The 24,647-nt window shown below is 51.6% G+C and overlaps 1 protein-coding gene and 1 long non-coding RNA gene across 7 annotated transcripts in view; one reads left to right on the forward strand and one right to left on the reverse strand.

Annotated features, from left to right (window-relative positions):
* On the reverse strand, positions 1-14,501 carry HNRNPL (heterogeneous nuclear ribonucleoprotein L). Of its 3 annotated transcripts, XM_059151287.1 has the most exons (13): positions 11,709-11,996; positions 9,647-9,765; positions 8,797-9,034; positions 8,589-8,676; positions 7,659-7,753; positions 7,501-7,573; positions 4,052-4,123; positions 3,660-3,940; positions 2,488-2,609; positions 1,984-2,185; positions 1,213-1,270; positions 1,014-1,109; positions 1-427 (listed from the first exon to the last, which is right to left on the reverse strand). In XM_059151287.1, the coding sequence occupies exons 1-13, from the start codon at positions 11,970-11,972 to the stop codon at positions 369-371; spliced, it is 1,767 nt and encodes a 588-aa protein (XP_059007270.1). In that variant the 5' UTR covers positions 11,973-11,996; the 3' UTR covers positions 1-368. The 3 variants fall into 3 exon arrangements, with proteins under 3 accessions (XP_059007270.1, XP_059007271.1, XP_059007269.1); XM_059151288.1 differs by lacking the exon at positions 11,709-11,996 and adding an exon at positions 14,367-14,501 and having other exon boundaries at positions 3,660-4,123; XM_059151286.1 differs by having other exon boundaries at positions 3,660-4,123; positions 11,709-11,997.
* LOC131817755 (uncharacterized) overlaps positions 12,328-24,647 on the forward strand; it is a 20,791-nt gene continuing 8,471 nt past the window's right edge. Inside the window, exons 1-5 of one of the 4 annotated variants that reach the window (XR_009348573.1) lie at positions 14,617-14,986; positions 18,974-19,011; positions 19,920-20,102; positions 21,304-21,445; positions 24,301-24,410. This is a non-coding gene — a long non-coding RNA (uncharacterized LOC131817755). Of the gene's footprint in view, positions 12,966-14,616; positions 14,987-18,973; positions 19,012-19,919; positions 20,103-21,303; positions 21,446-24,300; positions 24,411-24,647 lie in introns of those variants that run through there. The other 3 variants (XR_009348572.1, XR_009348570.1, XR_009348571.1) reach the window with 3 other exon arrangements.

Here is a 24,647-nt window from a genome sequence, read left to right on the forward strand (position 1 = left end):
TCCCAGTAAGCGCAATGTTTATTTTCCAAACAATTTTATTGAAATGTGCCAAGAGTACACAGGCAGCACAAATGTATGAACAGGAAAAAAAAAAAATCACACGTACAATAATTTTTTTAAAAAGTGAACATTAATCTTGGGAGATACCAGGTCCCCTTCCCCTCCCCCTCCAGACTTCCAGCATTTCCGTTATGGTTAAGCCCACTAACCTAGCATTTAAAAAAAGGAATACAGGAACTTTTGCAAAAAAAAAAAAACAAAAAAAAAACAAAAAGGAAAAAAAAAAACCCCAGAAACAAAACAAAACAAACAGCATAAAGGAAAGAGAAACATTTTCCTGCTCAGATGGGACTCTTCTGGGTCACCTATTAGGAGGCGTGCTGAGCGGTGGAGAAACACAACTTCAGAGTGTAAGGATATGGACCATCTGCAAAGGAGAAGACAGGTTTGGCTGCACCCCTCCTTCTCTGCAGGTGCCAACCACCCAGCCCCTCCTCCATTTCTGTTGTTCGGCTGCAGGGATCTAACTAGTCACTTCCCAACGTGAGACTTACAATCAAGCCCAATACTGAAGAGGCACTCCCCCACCCCTGCCTTTGATTCCACAGGGAATCCCATTCCCAGCTCCCCAGCTGGCCCAGGCCGTAAGTGGGCGGATGTTCCCTATTGGCCAGATGAGCCCTTTTCTTGGGTACCCTCTGAGCCAGCCTGTGCAACAGACAGTGCTCAGTGTTTACTGGCAGCTTCTGACGCATAGAACACCAGTCCATGGAGGACGAGTCTCAGTAACCCCGAAGCTGGCAGAGCAGGTGACGGCAAGCAGCCAGGCTGGATCTCCCTCCCACGGGGAACATCAGGCTAATCTCCTGGCGACCAGGTCCCGCCTGCCCATGTCAGCACCAGTGAAGCGATCTCTGGGGCCCTATGTTGATGGCAGGGAGGACGGCTCTGGCCTGAAGCCAGCCCAGCATCATGCCACAAGGGTGAGGACTACAGGACACACAGATACTCACTTGGGTTTTTCATCTGGTAATGATTCAGGAAGCCCAAAGTCTCCAGGGCATCACTCTTGGATTCCCACTCCAGCAGCCCAGAGGAGCTGCGCTCACCTGATCAGAACACAAGGTTTGTTTTAGGCTGACCTGAGCAGGAATTGGGTCTACCCGCCTACAACCAAGTAACGAAAAAAGGCGGCAGCAGCAGTTCACTCACTTTTGCCTGAGAATACTTTCACAGAAGATGGCCGTTTCACTCCCAGCTCGTCGCAGATCTGTAGGACACAGAAAGGATTCAGAAACAGCAGTACCACATGGCAGGATTCAAGCAGCTCGTGACAGAGTACTGACATTTTTCTGGGATTTCTGATCTTTGATCACACATCATACTCTAAGGCACCCCCACCATGACCCAACAAAGGTTTAGAAACACTGCTCTTACTATGTTTCCACTACCTTTAACTATCATCATTAAAGCAAAACCTGTTTTTTTTTCTTAAAATTCCCACCTGGGTGCTTACTGGCACTAACCAAATGTTTGCTGAAGCAACGAGCAACAGCTCAGGCCCAAGCAAGGGCTGAAGTCCAACCCTGCCAGTCAGCCCTCCTCCCCCTCAATGCCCCAGTCTCCTCTGACCAGACCTGAACAGGAGCCTCCCTTCTGGTATTACTGAGGCACGGAATGTCCCAACTACATGGATGCTTTGACACTGGACTCTAATAATCGCCACTCTCTCACCCAGACTGGGAGAAACCTTTTTCGGCAAACAGCAGCCACCCTAGTCTGTCAATAACACAAACAGGACAGCCGACCTCCACCACGGCTAGGCCTTTGGTGCTGTTCTCAGCCTATCCATTCTGGTTCCTGCTGCATCCCCAGACCCACCCCAGGGCCTGGCGGAGCTGTGGCTCAACAAGGTACTAGAAAAGCCTACAACACGTGGCTCATTCAGATGGCGCCGTGAGGGAGCAGTTCCACAGCACCCACCTCGAAGAAGTTCTCCTCAGTCACCTCCAGAGGAGCGTTGAAAAAGTGCAGCACGTTGCTTGGGTGCTGGATGCGGTTCTTGGCTGCCTGCTCTGGGGTAGAAAACCGATTGTTCCTGGATTCGCTGAAGTCTTTGTAACTGCATGACCCGTCTTCTAGCCCGTAGGACTGCCCGGGCATGATGGCTGGTTGCTTGGAGACACTGTACCAGAGAAGGGGAGCTCTTTGTCAGACCCCAAGCCCTCCACGGTGGCCTGACTCCTGTCTGAAGATGCTGGGTGCCTCAGGGGGCTCTGCTCCACAGCTGAGGCGAGACTGACAATTTCCCCACTGCTTCAGCTGTGTGACGGGGCACGACCTGCCACCCCCTACTCCTGCCCGAACAAGCACCCAGGCTCGCCCGTACTCCTCTGCTGGGTGCTTTCCAGAGTGGCCCCATTCCACTTTCCTTCTTCCCTCAGCTCCTCTCCAACACTCCCAAACCTGAGGAAACTAAGGACGTACCAGACATTCAGCTTCTGCCCGAACATGAAGTTGTTGTTGAGGTGAGTAATGGCCCGGTCCACAGCATAGCCATCAGCCATCTCCACCATGGCGGCCCCCGGCTTGCTTTTCATGAATTTCACCTTGAGGAGAGGGACTGTGATCAGTGCCACGGTCCAGCTGCCAGGGACCCTTCCTCCACCCCTTTTGAGCTAGTGAAAAGCAAGAACTCCAGGCTCTAGAGCAAGGCTTCCGTCTCCCCCTGGGGAACAAGACAGCAGGAGCAGAGCAGTGTGCGGCTCCCAGGCAGGGCTCTGCGCACGGGCCAGTCTTTCTCACCTCAGGACACAAGCCCTGAGTGCATCAATTAATGAAGTGCAAGAAAAAGTGGTTGGCAGCACAATAAGGAAACAAAGCAGATACTGCCACTAACATCTGTCAGTGAGCACACAGACGCACATGGTGCAGAGCGGGTCACGATGTGAAATGCCGCTGTGGGCAAAAGGACTGAAGGCAGTGAACAACCGTGACAAAGGCACCAAAGCCAATCTCTCTAGCATGAGGTCCTGCTTCCACATAAAGGTCTGGGAACCTGGGCAAGTAATTTACCCTCCGTGCCTTCATTGCCCCAACTGATCTCATCAAGGACTCTAGTAACAAGCAAGTTGCCACATGTGCAGTCCTATCCACAGCGCCCGATGCGCAGAAGGCAAGCTTAACCCACGCGATGGTTGCCGCTGCTATGACTCCCCGGCTAAGTCAGGGGTTGTGAGCACAGAAGCTCCCAGGACTCAGCTGGGTTCCAGAGAAACAAGCCACCTGGTCAGGGGCAAACAGCCACCTGTCCCACAGGCAAGGCAGGAAGGCCCAGGGTTGCCAGATCATCTTTCAGTTTTCTGAAAAAATCCTCACATGATGACCTTTGGCCACAAAAATTAAGTCTTATAAATCACAAATATAAGTATGACGTTAAGCATTCGTACTTTCATGAAATCCTGGTTAATGCACCCGATTAAGAGACGACAAAACACCCTTGGTGAGGACCAAACATAATGTCCGCAGCTGGCTGCCTGCTTCAGTGAGTCACCCTCTTGGAACAGCCTGCTGTCAGCCAGGCTCCTTCCCCCACTGTGACGCATGAGGCTCGGCCCGCTTGGGCTGCAAGGGTAGCAACAGATCTGACAGAGACTCACCTTCTCCACATTGCCATACAAGCAGAAGACATTGAAGACCCGATCACAGTTCATCTTAGATTGATCCAAGCCATAGACCATGAGCACAGGGCTGTCGGCGTGGGGGCCATACTCGGGTGGTGGGGGAGGGGGTGGGGGGTGCCCATACTGGGGGCCGTAGCGACTTGGGCCCCGACGGTGACCCCCCACTGGTGGGCCCATCCTTCTCCCTTCGTAGTGAGGTGGGGGGGGCCCGTAGCCCTCATCATGGTAATGGCTGTGGTACCCACCGTGGGGCCCTCCTGGGGGGTGGGAAGGAAAGAGAGGGAGGACGGGTGAGAATTTGCGCGGCGGGCGGCGGGCAGGGGCACATGAGCCACGGGAGTCCACGGAAGGGAACCCCCTGCCCTCACCATATTCTGCGGGATGATCTCCCAGGAGAGGGGGCTGTCTCTGGCGTTTATTAGGGTTGCTGCCAGGATCACCTGAGGACAGAAAAGACAGTTAGAGGCCACCCAGGAACAAACAGGATCACCCTCCTGACTAGAGGCTAATCTCGAAGACCTTCAGTTCCTGTGTGCCTAGGCAAACCCCCCTTCCTCACCAGAGTTGCTGGAGCCTCCTTCCTATGGCCTGACCCATGGTGGGCATGAAGCCCAAGCCTCAGGACTGAAGCCCACTCCCCTTCCCCAGCCGGTGCAAAGTAGCTGGTCTCCTTTCTCTGGGACGGATGAGATCAGCTTCTGGGCTCTCTCTCTCCCTCCTGCCCTGGCCCAAATGGGAAGCCCAACTCTCAGGCCATCTGGGGAACCTGCAGATGCTACAGACACTGTTATGTTACAGAGGGCAAGAACAAATTCCTCAAACTCCTACCGATAATGGGAGAGGAGTTAAGAGCAGGAAAACCACCAAGGAAAGGCAAGGCAAAAAGAACATAAAATCTGGTCCCCATAGTTCCAAAGTTCTAGGAGCTCTAGGCCCTACTCTCTAGGTCCCTTCCTTCTCAACCCTGATCCTCCCTGCCACCCCCCCCATCGTCACACCCAACCCGAGGAGAGGGACTGTGGGAAAGGACAAGCAGGGCAACATCAGAACCAATTCAATTGAACAGTCATATACAAGGCATTGACATTCTCAGACCCCGACAATGGCGCAGATCCACCCCAGACCCCAGCTGTAATTCATAGTCGCTACACGAATTTAGCGCTTGAGTGGCAGACACTGTGCAAAGCGCTTTACAGACATCACCGCTTCGGAAATTCCTCACAACAACCCTATGAGGTAGGTACTATTTTTGCCCCGTTTTACAGATAAGGAACCTGAGCACTCAACTTTTAACTGACCAGTTAAAAGACACTTTGGCCCAAGGTCACAAAGCAAAAGTTAGCGGCCGAGCCAGGATTTGAACCCAGGTCTGGCTGACTCCAAAACCCAGGGCTCGAGACCACTGCCCTTTCCTGCCACCCGGCCTGGGTTTTGTTTCCAACAATCAGTCATTACAAAGATGGAAAAGGGCTACTTACAGCAGAAGTACAGAGTACAATGTCCATTTGTCACAAAAAACAAATCTGTATTTTCTCTTACCATTGGACGCTTCAACAGTGAGTTAGCACAGTTCTGAAAGATGGCGTCCCATCAAACATACACTGCGACCCTGCATCACATGGTTTTACAGTCATAAATACAAGTCACGGTACACACCCGATACAATTTTTTTTTTAAAGAATTGTCTTAAAAGTCAATGTTTTTGATTAAATCAAAAATGGCTCACAGATGTTCTGTCCTCAGAAGATACCAGAAAAGTGGCAAATAAAGGTGTATGAGGTGGGTAGTGTCCCTCCGTGTTGTCAGCTCCTCACACTGTGTGCTGCAGTGCGGTGCTTCTGGCTGTGTAGCGCTCCGTGTGCGTGTCTCCTGGATATGAGGTGTGCCAGTGGCCCCACTATGCCCGCGCTTTTGGCCTTGGGAGCGCGCCTGGTTACCCGCCAGCAGGTAACTGTGTACCTCTGAGCTGTTTGGCTGTCTGGTTTTAGGTCTGGTTTTTTTTTTTTTTTTGATTTTTTTTTTTTTTTTGGTTGTTGTGGTTTAATTTTTGTTTCTGAGCTCCAGTTGGTGCAGATTATGTTGGCAGCCGATGACTGCAGAAAAAATAAAAATATCAAAACAGAAAAGAACAAAAAAAAGGCCCTCCCCAAACCAAAGGACTTAAAAGCAAAAAACAAAAAAACAACCCATATGGCGAGGAATGGAGAGAGGATCCTATTGTCTTGGAGGCCCATGGAATCTACTTCAGTCTATGAAACGTTCTCCGAAAAGAGCGCCGCTGGCTGGCTGGGAGAGCTCTGTTCTCTGTGTTTCCTACTTCTGTGTACATTTTCGGGTTCAAGTTTGCTTGGATTTTGACTTTTTTTTAATGTTTAATAAAAAAGCAGTGTCTGCTGCCATGTTGCGTCTCTTTCTCTCTTTGTCTCTGTCTGCCTCTGTCTCTGTGCTTGTAGCTGTTCCTTGGAGCGCGGTGTGGTGTTCTTGATGTAGTGAGCTCAAGTCTGCGGCTGTTTCTGGGGACGTGGTGCAGGCTGCGTGTTCTGTTCTCTCCAGGAAGAGCTAGTGGTTTCTACCCTGTGTGTTGGTGAGCAATGTGCAGAGGCAGAGCCGCTGAAGTATGGTTCCCGAGGGGTGGCGAAGCACCGCCCTCACTCCAGGCCACCTCCTCAGCTCTCGTTTTTGCCCCCCAGTCTTGGGGCGGCCAGAGCTGAGAGGCATCAAAACCAATGCACAACCAGCCCCTGCCACTAGCCCCTGCCGGTCTGCACATCTTCTATTTATGTTCCTTGGAGAAGAAATGGTTGGTTGCCATGTTTCTGTTAGCGGTCATGTAATGCCATTGCCCGCTCTGGTACATTCACTCGGTCACCAATTTGCCTCTGACCTCTGGAGGGGCGGCCAGGCCCACAGTGCCCACCGTGAGGGTCCTGGGGAGAGTCTAGCCCACCCTGCCCACTGCTTCCCAGCTGCGAGGGCGAGCAAGACAGGCCCGCCTAGGAATGGGGGCCTTTGGCCTCCCAGGGCCCGTGAGAGGTCAGCAACCGGCCTCCTCCCTCAGCCCGTGGCCTAGTCCGACGTATCAGACCAAGACAGACAGAGATGGATGGTCTTGCTGAGGGGATGCCGCTGCTTTTCCAAAGGCAATCCTCCACCTCTCCCTCCTATCCAAGGCAAACCATTCTTGACAGAGTCTAGGAAGGGGGTTGTCCGTTTGGGCCCCCCGCAGAGATGTTGAGTCCCCGCTACAAGGGAGGTGAGGCGTGTCTGCCCTGCTCCAATCCAGGGTGTCACCTCCACAAGGTCAACTTGCTCAAAGGCTCTGCTCCAAGGGTCTGGGCGCCCTCGTCACCTCCCCAGTCTGCCCGCCCTTCCCCCAGCAGACCCTCTTGATAGTGGCGAGCAAGAGAACCATGCCGGGCCCAGTTGAGAATGGAGAGTCAGTGACCCTAGGCAGGCTCCTAGATGGGCAACAGCAGAATCCATCTGGGAGCTGCTACTGGTTTATAAGCCATTGCCACGTCCTGTGCTCAACGAGGCCCTCCCTGCTCCCCAACCCCGTCCAAACCTCTGCCCTGGCTTTACACCCTCAGCCACGTCAAAGGGCCCCCGGCAGCAGCTACAACCTAGAGGCCCCCTCATTTACCCTCTCCCACTGGAGCATCTTTTCCAAGAGCTGACCGCGCAACACCCCCCAGACCCTCCCATGTCCACAGGGAGCCCAATGGCATTACATAACCCTGAGCCCGGGTCTATGAAGTGCACTAGTCGAGTGAAGGCAAGGCGGATGTGTTTAGAACAAAGTTGCCATCGGGATTACCTTGTCCACTGAGATTGGGGTTTGTGTAGTCCCAAGTATCCTGATCATTCTTGAACACATTCAAGCGTGTGGGCTGTAGGGACAAGACAAAGCTTGAAATTAGCCAGGTCCCCCAGCTCACCTGGAAGCTGACAAGGGGCAGTCATTTCCAAACCCACCTTCGCATATTCAATCTTCAGAGTGCAGCAGCCTGAATAAATGTCAGCCCCATTGAGCGAGGCCTTTGCCCGCTGGGCACTCTGCACAGAATCAAATGTGGGTAAAGTTAAGGAAAGCCCCGAGACAGGTGCTCTTTGGAAAGAGCTTTAAGTGGTCCCAGAAAGGGACAAGGACGAGGGAACACCCCAAAGACCACACTGCATGTGAGTTCTGGGGTGAGCTTCTCACCCACAGTCACTAGCTGCTCACATGGAAAGGGCTAGAGTGCGGCTCTGGGTGGGCAGTCACTGTCCAGAGTTCCTCTCTCACCTGCACTCCCAACCCCACCAGCCCAGAGGCCCAGAGGAGGCAGCAACTCCTTCTGCCACCACCCTAGGCCAAGCCACTTTCCCTCTGCCCAATCCTCTCCCTCTAGTGCTGTGCTTTGACGAAGCCTGGACAATCTCTGAAACATCAACCAGGTGAAATTCCTGCCTAAACCCTGTCAGTGGCTTCCCACCGCACCCTGACCCATGTTTCACAGCACTGCCTCAGATGCCCTGCTCACTGCTTCCAAAGCCTGCAGTGAACCCTCTCCCACTCGTAAGTAGTCAGGCTGTTTGCTTTCTCTAACACTAAGCTGCTGCCCACCTGACAGCCTTTACAGAGACCAGTTCTTCTGCCCCGATACCAGCTCCTACTTCATGGCAACAGAGCATCACCCCACCAGATGTGCTGGGCACTCCTCCTCTTCGCAGCAATTTAGACTCTGAGCTTTCACAGTACACGCCAGTGTGTTCGTTAATGACCCCTCCCATCAGACTGGGGGCTCCAGGAAACGATCTGGTACCTGGTGGCCATCAGGAGCCCGTGCTGGTTGAAAGGACAGCCCCCTGCTGAGCCTTGTGAGAGCCCCCACCTCAAAGAATTCCCCTTTCCCAGCAAAGGATATTCCACCATGGCCTGGACTCCATTCTTCCGGAAAATAACAATTCTCTGGACAGGACCACAAGGATTGCAAATAGTATAAAGAACATCCTGTAAAAAGCACACATGCAAGATGAAAGAGCACTGGCAGGTCAATCTGGCTCAGGGGAGAGGACAGGAGGAAGAGCGAGCTCACAAAAGCATCTAAAAGAAAGCCTGTTGGGCACGCACCGTGGTAATGGAATAGATCGGGTTCAGAATGGTAAAGAGAAGCACACTGTTGACGCTCCGGGAGTCATCCGAGTCCCCAGGGCGGGAGATCTTCTGGCTGGTAGAGTAATTGACAAAAGCTGGGTGGCCAGCAATGTAGATCTGGTTGTCGGCCGCGTAGTTCACAGCGTTGCAAGCCCCCAACACGTCTTCAAACTCCACCAACGCTTGTCTCTTTTTAGGCATTACTACCACATAGCTAGCAGAAAAAACACATGTTTTGGTCCTCTCAAGGGAACATAGAACAAAAGGATGACATTCAACTTGCCCTGAATAGACTCATCTCTCTGGACTCCTCTGTACCTCCACCATGGTTTCCTGACCTGAACACCCTGTACCCTAAGTGGCACAATAGGCAAAAGAGATGTAGCTACGGCATCACATCCTCTGGGAGGTCTTCCTTCCTAAATCCTCTTCCCCTGAGCCAGATGCCTCCTGAAGGCTCCTAGGTTTTCCTATCACAGTGCTGACTGCTCTGGATGGGCAACTGTTGGAGGAGCCCCAAAGTTTCATTTTTATTGTATTTCTACTCTAGTCCGAGTACCTAACATGTGACAAAAATACTCACTAAACAAGAGAATCCAGATTAAAGGCTAGAAGAAGAAAAAAAACTGAAGGGGGGGGGGGGGACAAGAAACTTGCTATAACCTGACCCAAAGTATAAGGGCTAAACCCAAGAGTGGAGGAGTCCCAGGACCTAACTAAAGAACCTTGGGCCAAACTGGCTATGTCACTTCCCACCAGAAACTAAGGACACACAGGACCCCAAGAAACAGACTTCTACATCCAACCCATAGCCTCTGAGGAGTACCTGATGGGTCCAAATTCCTGCAAGGCTTCCACAAGGTCAGCTTCCACCACGCCGTCAATCAGGCCCCTGATGTGGACAACTGGGGAGGCAGGGGTTTTGTGTGGGTCATCGTAGTTCTCCTGAAAAAGGAAGGAAGAACGTAACTTCATTTCCTGCTATACAAGATGGTGGCCCACTGCCCTCTATGCTGTTGGGAGACCCAATCAGGTAAGACACTTAGGTATCACACAAGGGATGGCAACACAAAGCAACCACCCCCAAAGATTTTGGGTCAGCAGAGCTCAGGCCCCAAGTGGATGGCCAGCCTATACCTCTTGCTGTAGTTTCTGAAGAAGACAGAATGGAAGACAAGGCATGTCCCACACCTTACATTCCTGCTAGAATTTTTCTCTTCCCACTGGTTAAGAAAATGGGGGAAAAGACTGGGATGGAAACAGGACAGCACTGGCAGAAAGGGCTGTTTTCTGCTACAGCCTGAATCATTGACAATGTTCTCTTGGCATGTTTCTTTCCCCTTTCACTTGTGCAACAAACCCAGCCAAGCATTACTGTCCCCACTACTCAACCCCCAGGATCAGTCACATTAAAACATCCCTGCCCCCAAAGCTGTGAAAGCCACTTCTAGTCTTTAACCACCCACCAAAATCTGTGGTAAAAAATACTGCCTAGGCTAGATTATGGAAAATAAGATGAGAAAGGTCATTAAAAAAAAAAGAAAGAAACTCCAACCCACATCTCTAAAAACCAACACGATTCCCCCACAAGAAGTATCTATCCACCCACACAGAAGCCTCTGGGAATCAGTAGGAAAGTAACTTTCTCCATGTCTCTTGGGCTCTGGGCCCAACCTCCTGTTTGAGAGCCACCAAGCAGAAGCCCATGCAACAGGGGCAGAATTGGATTCTATTTCAGGAATGAACCACACAAACCACAAGAGGCACACCCGCCTGGTGGTTACCAGCTCAGCGGTTTGGAGTTCCACAGCCCATAAATTCTAATCCCAGCCCCTCCCCCATCACTAGCTATGTAAGCTACACAAATTTACCTCAGCTTAGCTCTACAAGTCCCCACTTGTAATACCACCCTGTATCTCATACAAACTGTTGGAAGATTTAGTTCAAGTAGTTTTAAAATGAGTCTAACAAGGCCTGCCGCAAGTTAAAACACTAGAAATCACTGCTACAGCTCACCACCAAACCCCAGAAAAATCCTACAAATGGCTGAAAAGGAGAGAACTTCACGAACTTGGGAAGGAGGAGGGAATCAGCTCCAAGTCAGGAAGGACAAACGGTGGTCCTTTCCGACTAGGAGACCAACGACGTCGAATGCCTTCGAAAATGTCCACCCTCAGAGAACATTTTGGTTTACCAAACCAACTCCATCCAGTTAACCCTATGAAACTGTAACCCCAAGGAACTTGTGATGGTTCCACAGCTTAGTTCAATTCCCAAATGGCAAAAAAGACCTTTCACAAGCCCCTTTCTTCCGGTTTTCAAACCCCACAAAAAATGGGAACATATTCTGTTGCGGGGGGAATATCCTCAAAGCAAATCAACTTCTGTATCGACACAAACCATGACGTTATAGATTAAAGAGCGATCAGCCAGAATTCCCTACTCAGGCGCGGAAAGGGCCACCGCCCACCCGTTCCCGCTCACGCGGTGCAACCCACCCCCTCTCCCCCGCCCACGAGGCCCAAGAAGAAATGCGCTTGCGCGAGGGCAAAGACTTAAACGATAAAGGAAAAAAAAAAAACGGCCCGGCCGCGTGCCCGGCCCCTCATATTCCAGCCCGCGGCGCCTGCGCACTGCGCCACCCGCAGCGCAACCTCCTTCCTCCGCCTCCCACACCATCCCCCCAACACCGTTCCGAATAGCGCGCACGCGCAAGCTCCTGTCCTCGCGCAAACCCCGCCGTTTGCCCAACGCCTGCCCCTCCCCCACCCCGTCACGGCGTGGGGGCCTGGGCGCGTGCGCAGAGGCGCCCCCCCATGAATACCCTTAAGGTAGAAATTTTTCCGTCCCTTCCCGGCCGTTCCCGGCCCCTAAGGCCCTGGCCTCACCCCGCCGCCGCCGCCCGCCGCCCCGGCTCCTCCACCGCCGCCACCACCGCCTCCGTGCTGGTCGCCAGCGTTGTCCGTCTTGAGCCGCTTAGGGGCTCGGCCGCCCTCACTGCCGCCGCCGTAGTAGCGGCCACCGCCGCCTCCGCCGCCCGCCGCCGCCATCTTCACCATCGCTCCCGACCGCCTCCGCTGCTCGTCCGGCTGCTGCCTCTGCTCCAGCCGCCGACGCCGCTTCTCCGCCCGGGGCAGCAGCCTCCGCGACATGGCGGCACAGAACCCGCCTCCCCCCGCCTCTCATTGGGGGAGGGACACGCCCGTCACCCGCCGCCCCCACCCGATAGGGGGAGCCACTGGTCCCGCCAAGGGGGGAGGGGAAGCCTCCGCACGCCTTGCGTGCCTATTGGGTACAGCGCATGCCGTTCTTCAGATGGGCCCGCCCTCGTTTGTCTGAGACACTCCTTATAGGCGAGTGTTTTCTGCCAGTCATCTGGCTGACCCCGCCGCCTTAAAATAAACTCCAATTTGATAGGTCGGATTTCTGGCACAGCCTGGCCTCCCTTGGAGCACCTGATAGGAACGACGCTCATCCTCGCCGGAGAAGCCCCGCCTTCTTCCCACTTTTATTGGCTCCCTCACTAATCCATCGAACCGAAAATTGTTAGCGTTCCAGTCAAAATGACTCCCTTACCGCGCCACACCGCAAGGAGAAAAGGAAACCCCCTCCCTTTTGCCTCTCTCCAGTGGTTGCTGCAGATGCCCATCTTTTACGTCTCTACCCGATGAGTCAATGAAGAGTGGAAAGGGTCGTAGGACCACCGGTGGTCTCCGATTGGGTTAAAAAGGAAAGCCCTCCCCATGCCGCCAGGCGCTCTCTGGCTCAGTCTAGGACGGGATCGGAGGCGAGAGCGCAAGCGCGGACAGGCTTTCAGGCGTCCCCGGAGGCGGGGCGACCCTCTAAACCAGCGAAGGCCTGGCGTACCCCAAGTAGTTATTGACATTCTGTGTATGGTGCCGGAGGGTAGACCGAGACAGAGGGGTAGCTGCCAGTGGCTCTGTCTCCGCTGCTATCCCTTATTCCTCTCCACCTCGAATCCCCACAACGCCAGGGGAATTTTAATAACCCAAACTCAACCCTTTACGTAGATTGGCCCTGCCGACGGTCTTCGGACCCTGTCAAGTTCGCCGGCGTCCTTTCCCTGCTCCGCTCCACCTCTAAATTCAGCCAAAAGAGCACTCTTCAGTTTGCACAAAAGGAAGGTACGCGCACTTTTCGACCTTTGCCCGTGCAGGCCCTCCCATCTAGAACCCTTTGTCTACCACCTCTCCTGCCGGAGGAATCACTCCTCTTGTCCGTGCCGAGTCTCCACTCTGAAAAGCGCGTCCCTTGTCCCAACCAGTCCCAACCCGAGCCTGCCTACTCAGGCCACTCAGGCCAGTGGTTTTCAGGCGATAGCCTTGACCTCCGTGGCTTGTCACAGTCTGGTGACTATCCCTTTTCCAGTGGGGGAGGCTTGTGTGGGTAAGGGAGCGGTGGTCCCTGCCTAAGCCTTAGCGAGGCTGGACCCTACCAAGCACTAGGTACAGCAACCGGCACAGCGTTTGGGCAAAGGGGAGTCCTGGTGTTCTAAGTGTCCGGGGCGGGGGGGGGGGGGTGCCTGGGTGGCTCAGTTGGTTAAGCAACTGCTTTCAGCTCAGATCATGATCCTGGAATCCCCAAATCGAGCCCCCACCGGGCTCTCTGCTCAGCAGGGAGTCTGCTTCTCCCTCTGACCCTCCCCCACAATGCTCACTCGCTCTCGCTCTCTCGTAATCTCTCAGATAAATCTTAAAAAAAAAAAAAGGTCCAAGTGTCCGGGGGGCCTGCCTTCCTTGGGGTAGGACGACTCTGAAGATAACGCCCTCCCTCAGTCTCTAGAGTCCAAGGAAGCCCAATAGCCGGAACCTAGGGGCGGGGCCGGGCCGAGGCAGGACCCCACGTTATGGGGCTGCGTCTTGGGGTTAGGTGGTAAGAAACTGCGCTTAGAGAGTCGTGGGAAACAGGGTCGACTCCCGCAAAGATGCTTCGGAATCTTCCCACTGGTGACGGGCGCTCCCGAAATAGGAGCCCTCGTGGAAACTAAGTTTGAAATGGGGTCAGTGGCGCTAAGACAGTGGGACAGGACTGCTGGGTTCGCAGATTTAGGGAGAAAAGAAAGTTGGGAACGGGCGACGGGGATCTAAATCAGTTCCCGATCACACCGGGAAAACCCGAAAAAGAAGGTGGTACACAGATGGGAAGCGGCGCAGCGCCTTCAACACGTGATCGGTGCGACGGCGAGAGGCGGGGCGGGTCCCACAGAAGGGCGGGGTCGCGAGGTCCGGACGTCAGAGGAATGCGGTGGGGGGAGGGGGAGAGGGGCCCCTCCCCTCCCCGCCCCCGCGCCCGGCCCGTACGCCCCTCGCGCCGACGCGCGCGGCGGGGACGCGGCGGAACCGTCCTCGGCGCGGCGCGTTCTGGCTCGCTAGCCAGCCGGCTCGTAGCCGCAGCAGGCGGCCGGGCCGTAGCGTAATCTGCACCACCGCGCTCCCGACCTCCGCCCCTCCCCCACCCGGGCGGCGGGCGGCGCCTCCCACCACCCCCCCCGCACCCCTCCCCGACCCCTAGCCCCCAGCCCCTACCAGCTCGGCGGCGAGCCTGGCCGGCCGTCCGGGATCGAAAAGAGAGCAGACACTGGGAAGTTTTGGGGGAGGGAGGGGCGGGCCTTAAAGGGACCACGACCTCTTTTCAGCCTGGAAAAAAAAGAAATAGGGGGTGGGGTGGGGGGAGAGATTGAAAGTTGCTCCGCGGTTGAATGGAGGAAACAATGCCAGAAAGGCAGGGAAAGACTGTTGCACCGTTGCGTTAGGGCTCCGCGTCCCTTTCCCCCAAACACCCTAATCCCTCATTCCACCCACCACCCCCCTTCCATCTCGGAAAGTCACGCAGTTGTTTGGCAGTCACGCCTCATTCCTCCTGGTCAGCCAAGTGTTGTGTTAGTTGAGGTTAATGTTGGGGCGCACACTGTACGGAAGCGGAAATGGGCTCAGGGGACGCAAGCGGCTAATGCTGGATCCCCCAGCTTGTAAATGGCCCGAGAGAGGGATTTGTCCGCCGCTGAAGACGTGTAGGCACCGCACTGCAGTACTTGTGGTTGTGGGGTCTGCAGTGTGCGGTGCGGGTTCCAAGAACACGGGCTCTGGAACCAGACCACCGAGTTCAAGTAGGGAGCTTGCACGCACTAGCTCTGTGGCCTTGGAAGGTGAGTTAAGTCTTTTTGCGCCTCTTTTTCCCTCCTCCAATAGGAGAATGGTAATAGTACCTGCCTTCTAGGGTGGTCTTGAGAGATGCTAAGCCTGGAAGCAGAGGGGACCTTAGGCCTACCCCCATTTCGCAGATAAGGTAAAGTTGAGGCCCAGAGAAGGGAAAACCCTGTTGAAATACACCACAAGAAGACTTAGTCGCTCCCCTCCCAAAACATAATCTGACCCTTGTAGGTCCATCCATGCCTGTCCCTCTTCCACCTGTTTGTGACATGCATGGCACAGTGCCTTTCCTCCTTGCATCAAATGCCCAGAGTCCATTCCTGACTTTGCACTGGCTCCTCCCTCTGCCTAGAATTTTCTCCCAGATCTTTGCTCCTCCTCAGATAGGCCATGACTCAAATGTCACTTCCTGACAATCCCAGCCTAGTTACCCCCCCCCATACATTGTTATATAATCATGGTTCCCCATTTGTCTCCCTCTTTGCTCTTACTGCCAGGTGAAGACATCTAGTTATTTAATTTCTGCCTCTCGCTAGAATCTGGGTTCTTTTGGGATTGGAAGTAGGTATGTTTTAATGACTTTAAGGATCTACCCTAGGGTCATTTATTCATTCCAACGGATGTTTATTGAGCCAACACTAGTGGGGGCACCTGGGACAAAACGGTGAACAAGATATGGAAAGTTTCTAGCAAAATACTTATATTCTAGTGAAACACTTAAGTAAAACATATTGTATCAAATGGTGAAAGCTGCTATTTAGAAATTAAAACAGGGCGCCTGGGTGGCTCAGTAAAGTGTCTGCCTTCCGTTCAGGTCATGATCCCAGGGCCCTGGGATGGAGCCCTGAGCCCCAAGTCTGGCTCACTGCTCAGCAGGGAGTCTGCTTCTCCTCTCCCATCCCACCCCCCCTGCCGTGCTCTCTCTCTCTCAAATAAAGAAAATCTTAAAAAAAAAAATTAAAAACAAAACAACAACAAAAAAAAAACCAAAACGCCCACCCAAACAGATGAGGGATGTATGAGGGCAGTTTGCTGGAAAAGATATTCAAAGGAAGCCTCACTGAGAAGGTGACCTTCTCACAAAGACCTGAAGGAGGGGAGAGAGGAAGTCAGGTGGATACCGGAGGACAACCATTTCAAGCAGAGGGAACAGCCAATGCAAAGGCCCTGAGGTGAAAATGTGCTTGGTGTGTTCCAGGAACTGGGTGGGTGGAGTCGAACAAGGGGACTGGTAAACTGTAAGCAACACTGCTAGAGATGGGAAAAGGGTCAGTCTAGTCAAGTGGAAGCTGGGGGAGGAGTTTTACTTCGCCTTGGAGGTGGAGCCCTTGGAAGACCCTGATCTGGCTCAGTTATTCACAGCAGGGTGTGGGTGTGAGAAACAGACTGTGGGAGGTGGGGCAGGAGCCAGGAGATCAGTCAGGAGGCTGATTCAGGAGAACAGTCTGGAGGAGTGGGGGCCATGGAGGGGTTGAAGTGGGCGAGTTGTGGATCTGTTTTGGAAGTAGAGCCCATAGGACAGGCTGAGGGGTCTAAGCTCCCCATGATTAAAAATTCCCAGCTGCAGGGCCCATAGTGGTGGCTAAGGTCCCCAACTCCTTTTGGTGCTCTATCCACTATGAGAGGTTGCTTTAAAAAAAAAGATTTTATTTATTTATTTGAGAAAGAGAGAGTATGCGGGGGAGGGGAGGTCAGAGGGAGAAGCTAACTCCCCGCTGAGCAGGGAGCCCAAGTGGGACTCAATCCCAGGATCCTGGGATCATGACCTGAGCTGAAGGCAGACATTTAACTAGCTGAACCACCCAGGTGCCGATAATTGTTATTTTTAAAAAAGATTTTACTTATTTGAGATAGAGCGTGTATGTGCAAGAGAGAGCCAGTGAGAGCAAGTGCATATGGAGGGGCAGAGGGAGAGGGAGAAGCTGACTCCCTGCTGAGAAGGGAGCCTGATGTGGGGCTCCATCTTGGAATCCGGGATCATGACCAGAGCCAAAGGCCAATGCTTAAAGAACTGAACCACCTGGACGTCCCCAGATTTTTTTTAAAGTAACATTTTTATTGAGATACATTAATCCTTTTAGAGTATACAACTTAGTGGGTTTTATTCACAAGGTCGTGGACAGTCGCCACTAATTCCAGAACTTTCTTATCACCCCTAAAAGAAACTCCATCTCCTTCAACCCCCAGCAACCCTTAAGCTACTTTCAGTCTCTATGGATTTGCCCCTTCTGAGCATTTACTATCAATGGGATCCTAAACACGTGACCAGTAGTGTTCAGGGGTCATCCAAATTATGGGATGTCCTTCACTCCTTTTTGTGGCCAAGTAATATTCCCTCTGCATGGACATAGCGCATTTGTCTTCATAGGTTAACAACTGCTACTGCTCACGCCTCCAGGACTCTCAGCTTCTGGCTCACTGTCTCTTGTTGTGCCTCTCTCACCATCCTCAGTGACTTCCATACCCAGGTAGACGACCCTTAGGCCATCCTCTGGGCTCCTAGACCTCCTCTTCTCTGGTGAACTTGTCGTCTTCTTAGCCCCTCCCTCCAGTGGGTACATCTCCACTCTGTCTCAGTAACCCCGGCCTCTTAGAACCTCAGCTTCAAGCATCTCACTCGCCATGCCTTGTATCCTGCCTTTCTAGTTCATTCCTTTGAAAACCTCAACTCCCAACAATTTCCTCCAACACCATTCCTCTACCCCTCAGCCCCTTCGTGTCTTCACACAGATCGAATTCCTCCACCAACCATTAGGATCACCCGCTCACACGTTCACTGCACACCTCCCCACCTCACCGTACTCATCTGGCAAAACCACAGTCCTTATAAAATCCAAGCTTCTCCCTATCGCAGGCCTGCACCTGTGCAGCCCAATGGGGGCGGAGAAAAATACACACCCAGGCTACCTGGCCCCGCCTTAACTTCATGCCCACCGACTAGGTGGGGACCACAGCACTGCTTGGCAACTTTGCCGGTGGCCCTGGTCCCTTGATCCTCCCAGATGACATATCAGACCTTCTCTTCAAACCTCCAAGAGCTCTTTCTTCCTCCCCACTCCCAGCAGTGACCTCCTTCTTGCTTCCTGAGAGAATCACAGTCACCTTCTCACCACGCCCACCCCCCTCATGCATCGTCACCCCCCCACCTTCTCCCTTGTGCCTGGGGTTGGGGTGGGGGGAGGTGCGTAGCCAGCCCTGTTCCCATCTGCTGCGCTTCCTTTTTTTCCCCATGCATATTCTCATTTTTCTCTTCCCCCATTCAAGAAAGGGATCCCCTGTGGGCTCGGGGTCTCAGGAGAGAAAAGTGACAGGTCTGAGCGCAGAAATAGGTCAGCTTTCTTTTCTTTTCAAAGCCTCTTTAGGACTCTAAGCGGAAATAGCTTCACGGTCTATGGAGTGTCAGAATGAAAGCTAAGATGCCCTCAGGGGCCCGTGTGTTAAGTCCAGTTCTGGAGGAGGAAAAGTCTCCATTGCATTCCATAGCTGGGACACCCCCTCCCCCAAAGTCTATTGAAGGTCCAAATGACATAATAAAAGTATACAAGTTGAGGAGTGTCGGCTTCTGTAAACCTGGGAAGCCACCACCGCAACCAAGATCATGGCGGTGAGAATGAACGTAGGCATCATTCCTGAATTTCTTCATCAAACCCACCGTCCCTTGCCCCTCTGTCCCTCGTCCCCACCTCACAGACACTGATCTGCTTGGTTTCTGTCACTATTGGTTAGTTGGCATCTTCCCGAATGAAATGATACAGTGTGGATTTTCGTGTCTGGCTTTTTTCACTCAACATCACTGTTTTGTGCTTCATGCGTGTCGAGCTAGGCCATTGCAGGGGACAGTTTATCAAGTCGCCATGATTGATTTATCAAGTCACCTCTTGGTGGACCTTTGCCTTCTTTCTAGTTTTTGGCAATTACAGATAGAAGTGATGTGAACACTGGTGTACGAGTCTTCATGTGAACATACGCTTTCATTTCTCTAGGGTACACACCTAGGAGTGGAATTCCTGAATCATACTTGGTAGGTATATATTTAACTTAAAAAAAAAAGATTTATTTACTTGACAGAGAGTGTGTGGGGAGGGTCAGAGGGTCAAGGAGACAAGCAGACTCCCCACTGAGTGGGGAACCTGACACTGGGCTTGATCCCAGGACCCTGATATCATGACCCAAGCTGAAATCAAGAGTCAGATGACTTTTAAAAAAATTTTTTTAAAGATTTTATTTATTTATCTGACAGATTATAAGTAGGCAGGGAGGCAGGCAGAGAGAGAGGGAGAAGCAGGCTCCCCGCTGAGCAGAGAGCCCCACGTGGGGCTCGATCCCAGGACCCTGAGATCATGACCTGAGCCGAAAGCAGAGGCCTAGCCCACTGAGCCACTCAGGTGCCCCAAGAGTCAGATGACCCTTGATCGACTGAGCCATCCAAAGCCCCCCTGTATTTGAATTTTTAAGAGGCTGCCAAGCTCGGGGCACCTGGTTGGCTCATTGGTAGAGCATGTGACTCTTGATCTAAGGGTCGTGAGTTCAAGCCCCATGTTAGGTGTAGAGATCATTTAAGTTAAAAAAAAAAAAATTAAGGGGCACCTGGGTGGCCCAGTTGGTAGGCTGCCTGACTCTTGGTTTCAGCTTGGTCCATGGTCTCATGGGTCATGAGATCAAACCCCACATAGAGCTCTGTGCTCAGTGCTCAGGGTGGGGTCTTCTTGGGTTCCCCCCCCTTCTCCTCCACCCCCGCACTTACTCTCCCTGAAATAAATAAATCTTTTAAAAAATTTTTTTAAAACTGCCAAGTCATTTTCCAAAAATAGTTGTACCATATGTCACTTATTTCGTAATAATAATTTTAAAAAACTGGTTGACAATTGAGTCTCTAATTTGTTCACTCTTTCATTTAACGAGTATTTATTGGGCACTACTCTGTGCCAGGCCCCATTCTAGGCACTGGGAATTCAGCCGTGACCAAGGGTCAACAAAAATCCCATCAACGAGAGGCTGACTTTTGACTTCGATCCTCTCCCAGTGCGGGTGATATGGTTCAGAGGCTGGGAGCACACAGGTGCTCAGGAGACGGATGGCCTGGGTCCAAATCCTGACTCCTCCCTTTCTGAGGTGTGTGGCCGTGGGCAAGGTCTCTTTACTCTGAGACTGGCCCTGTGGATCATGCAATCTTGACTGTGTAAGATTGTGTCATTGTTGGTTTGCGAACTGGCCCCCCTGTACATAGAGGACAAGGAGAGACCAAAGAAAGAGGCAGACCGCTGGTTTAATAAGCAAGGAATGCGCTCACAAGGCTTGTCTTGGGCACTGCAAGATGAGGTACGTCTCCCCACCCACCCACCAGCATCTTAAAGATTATATAGAGCCAGATGGTCTCAACAACACCTTACTTGGGCAAGGCTCTGTCCTTGGGACAGCTCCCACTGTGGGCATGGTGGGCAGAAGGACATTCCACAGTCAGGGGAGGGAGGGAGGCCTCTGATTGCCTGAGTCCAGCTCGTGGGTCAGCCGGCGGTTATGTCTTCTGGATGACCTCTCCCAGTACTCCACCCCTCATGGCCAGCTCTTACGATTGGACACCCCCCCCCCCCGCACAATGTGCCCTGAGTGGCCAGCACGGAGTTCCACTAGCATGGAGGTGGCTCATTGGGAGGCTTTTTGGAGGAAGGTGGATACAGGCACGTGGAAGAGAAAACCCGGATGAAGACGATGATTCCTAAAATAACTAACAGTTTTTCCATCAAGAGTTCCATGCTTCTAACCACTGGTTTATTAAATCCCCGAGGCTGGGGGGGAGGGGCGCATTGCTGAAAGTGTTCACTTGTGTCCCCATATGATTTAATAAAGACTGCCTTAGCTGCCTCATCAGGCAGGAGCACATGACCTTGTGTTTGGATAACGACACATGCATCTCCTTGCAAAGTAGCGATAATATCCAAAGCCATTCTATTTGGGGGGACCGCTCTCCTCATCTGTTTCGTGTTGTAAAGACAGGCTTTGCTGCCTATCATTTAAGGCTTGCTGGGTGACCTGAATAAGGGCTTTGGTAGACCCTAATGACCCTCGGCCAACAGGGGAACAAAGCTACAGCCAAATGATGGGGCCCATGGCAAGACTGTGCCCACTTGGCCTTGAGGAGAGGGAGACTGGCAGTTTCAGGAACCTGACCTGGCTGAATGGACCCTCCATGCTGGCCAATGGAGGTGGCACTGTCAGGTGGGAGGAGATGGACTGGGGGCTCGGGGCTGGACACGCCAGAATAGGACTCCCGCTTTTTCCCTTCTCTCAGTGAATGGTGTGTGTTCCGTTCCAGGTATGATGGATTTCGACAAGTCCAGCTCACAGCAGGACAGCGGGACCCAGTGGAGATGGAGTAGTTGCCCCTCGTTCAGGGTTGCCCCCCCATCCCAGTGGGATGAGTCACCGCAGATATGAGTAGATAATTCCTGTCTCAGGTGCGTTGGGGCTTGGGGTTCTCAGTAGCAAAGCACGTTGATCTGCAGTGAGAGTTGGGACATGACTTCCATGCCCTTATGGTGTTGGGCATCTCTGAAGGGGTGTTCAGACTGGCATATGGCGCAACAAGTCCTTCCGGGTGATCATTCACATGTAGGGGCCGCCTGGGTGGCTCAGTTGGTTACCTATCCAACTCTTGATTCCACGTTCTTAGGGTCCTGGGATCAAGCCCACCATCGGGCTCTATGCTGGGCGTGGAGACTGCTTGAGATTCTCTCTCCCTCTCTTCCTCTGCCCTTCCCCCGAGCTCATGCTCTCTCTTTCCCTCTTTCAAATAAAAATAAATAAATCTTTTTTATTTTTTTTTAAAGATTTTATTTATTTATTTGACAGAGAGAGAGATCACAAGTAGGCAGTAGGCAGAGAGGCAGGCAGAGAGAGAGAGGAGGAAGCAGGCTTCCCGCTGAGCAGAGAGCCCGATGCGGGGCTCGATCCCAGGACCCTGGGATCATGACCTGAGCCGAAGGCAGAGGCTTAACCCACTGAGCCACCCAGGTGCCCCAAATAAATCTTTTTTAAAAAGGCAAATGTATTAAAGCCTGGGAGAGGATTTTAGTCCACCCAGCCAGGGTGGTTTTATCTGTTAGTAATCTAATAGGCTGTTGGACTGCCCCATATTGAATTTTCTATGGGTTCCTCTCCCTTGCAGATGTTCTAGCAAACTCTATACAGAGTCCTGCCGCAGAGACGAGACTTCCTGTGCTATCATTCTGTTATCACAGGCCTATTTTCCTGATGTGGTGGAGGATGGGGACAGATCTCTGGCTGTCATCCCATGACCCCATATTTTGGAGCTGTGCAGGGAGCTGTGGGGAGGCACTGGAAAGGTCCAGTGTTGCCCCTCCCATTATGAAGGCAAACTGAGCATACTTACCAGAAACCTGCACTGGTTGGGACGCCTGAGTGGCTCTGGCAGACAAACATCTCAGCTCAAGTCTTGATCTCAGGGTTGTGAGTTCATGTTCTGTGTTCTGTGTGGAACCTACCTAATAAAACAAACAACAACAACAAAAAACCCTGTGCTTGGGCACCTGGGTGGCTCAGTTAGTTAAGTGTCTGCCTTCAGCTTGGGTCATGATCCCATGGTCCTGGAAGCGGTCCCTGCATTGGGCTCCCTGCTCAGCAGGAAGCCTGCTCCTCCCTCTCCTATTCCCCCTACTTGTGTACCCACTCTAGCTGTTTCTCTGTCAAATAAATAAATAAAATCTTTAAAAAAAAAAAAAAACAACCAAACAGTACTTGGCAGAGTCTTTCCAAAGAATGTCTTCGAAAACAAGTATTTTTGCATGAACACTTCTGCAAAAGCATCAGAGCAGAACAGAAACTGTAAATGAGAAAAGACTTTAAACTAGCCATTGTTAAAGATCTGGTCACAGTTATAATGCAATTGACAAGGAAATTTGGTTATTTCTGTGACATATACATTTTATTTTATTATTATTTTTAAAAAGATTTTATTTATTTGACAGATCACAAGTAGGTAGAGAGGCAGGCAGAGAGAGAGGGGGAAGCAGGCTCCCTGCCGAGCAGAGAGCCCAATGTGGGGCTCAATCTCAGGACCCTAAGATCATGACCTGAGTGAGCTGAAGTCAGAGGCTTAACCCACTGAGCCACCCAGATACCCCTATACATTTTATTTTATTTTATTTTAAAAAATATTTTATTTATTTGAGAGAGAGAAAGCATAAGCAGAGAGGAGAGAGAATGAATTAGACTCCCCGTTGAGCAGGGAGCCCAATGTGGGCTCAATCCAGGACCCTGAGATCATGACCTGAGCTGAAGGCAGATGCATAACTGACCAAGCCACCCAGGCGCCCCTATGACATACATTTTAAAATCAACTGGCAACACTATACCAGGACATACCAGATTTTTAGAAATTCCATACAAATATAAAGAAAGTTTAACATCACTTCCTATCTGTACTCTTTCCCTGTAATTTATTTTTATTTTTTAAAAGATTTAAAAAATCTTTTGAGAGAGAAAGAGCATGCCAGAGAGGGGAGGGAGGGGTCTCTGTTGAGCACAGAGCCTGATGCAGGGCTCGATCCCAGGACCGAGAGATCATGACCTGAGCCAAAATCAAGAGGCAGACACTTAACTGACCGTATCACCCAGGTGCCCCTAAAGATTTTATTTTTAAGTGACCTCTATACCCAGTTCAACCCCAAAATCAAGAGTCACATGCTTGACGGACAGAGCCAGCCAGGTCCCTCTCCCATGTAATTTAGAACATAAAATAAACTCAATTACTTTAATATCTTTCTTCTATAATGACAGAGAACACATCTTTCGATATTTTCTCTGGAAAGTCCCATAGTTTGAGGTTAACAAGCCTTGATTTAGATATGACTTGGGGGAAGTTCATCAAAAATATCAAAAGACTTTAAAACACTTGATTAACTAGGATCATAGGTCACTGCGAAAGAATCCTTAATCATCAAACCAAAAGGAAAATGAAAGACTTCGTAGGCAAAAATAGTTGCAGAGTTGTCAAAATACTTAGCTCACTTAATAGAGAAGAATCAGTTTTCTTTTTTTTTTTTAAGATTTTATTTATTTATTTGACAGAAAAAGAGATCATAAGTAGGCAGAGAGGCAGGCTGAGAGAGAGGGAGAAGCAGGCTCCCCGCTGAGCAGAGAGCCCGATGCCTCCAAGATCATGACCTGAGCTGGAGGCGGAGGCTTAACCCACCCAGGCGCCCCAAGAATCAGTTTTCTTAAGTAATCAAATACCTGATAAAGACAACAGGGAGCACAGGAGTTTATTTTGATAAAACAATCTATTTTCTAGGCAGATTATCTATATCAAGAAGAGCCTTTCATAATCTCATCAAGAGCAGACCAACAGTCCAGGAAAACTGTCCTTTTAGCAGATGAAAGAAAATGACACTTTACTTTTCCGTAAGTACAGTATTGATCCTAAAGCTTATTTTTCTTTAAGCCAATTAAATAGAACCCTTTTACAAATTAACTTTAGCAATAGCCCCCGGAGGTGGGAAAATATCACATGTACATAACATCCGTCTGCAGATGTGCATAAACATACAGACAGACGCAGAAACCCCAAAGCTTTTATTCCAAAGCTTTAGCCCTTGACGAGTCATCTTCTGGAGGTTGTGGACTAGATTTTTGGCCAGG

This window comes from Mustela lutreola, chromosome 16, assembly GCF_030435805.1.
Source record: "Mustela lutreola isolate mMusLut2 chromosome 16, mMusLut2.pri, whole genome shotgun sequence".
NCBI classification, from domain to species: Eukaryota; Metazoa; Chordata; class Mammalia; order Carnivora; family Mustelidae; genus Mustela; species Mustela lutreola.

Excerpts from the sequence above, each read along its gene's own strand:
- HNRNPL (XM_059151286.1), bottom strand. The coding sequence starts at position 11,972 with ATGTCGCGGAGGCTGCTGCCCCGGGCGGAGAAGCGGCGTCGGCGGCTG. Across the intron at positions 7,754-8,588 it reads AGTCCAGGCCATGGTGGAAT|TTGATTCTGTGCAGAGTGCC; the intron begins ATCCTTTGCTGG and ends CTTTACCCACAT. Across the intron at positions 1,271-1,983 it reads CTGAGGAGAACTTCTTCGAG|ATCTGCGACGAGCTGGGAGT; the intron begins GTGGGTGCTGTG and ends TGTGTCCTACAG.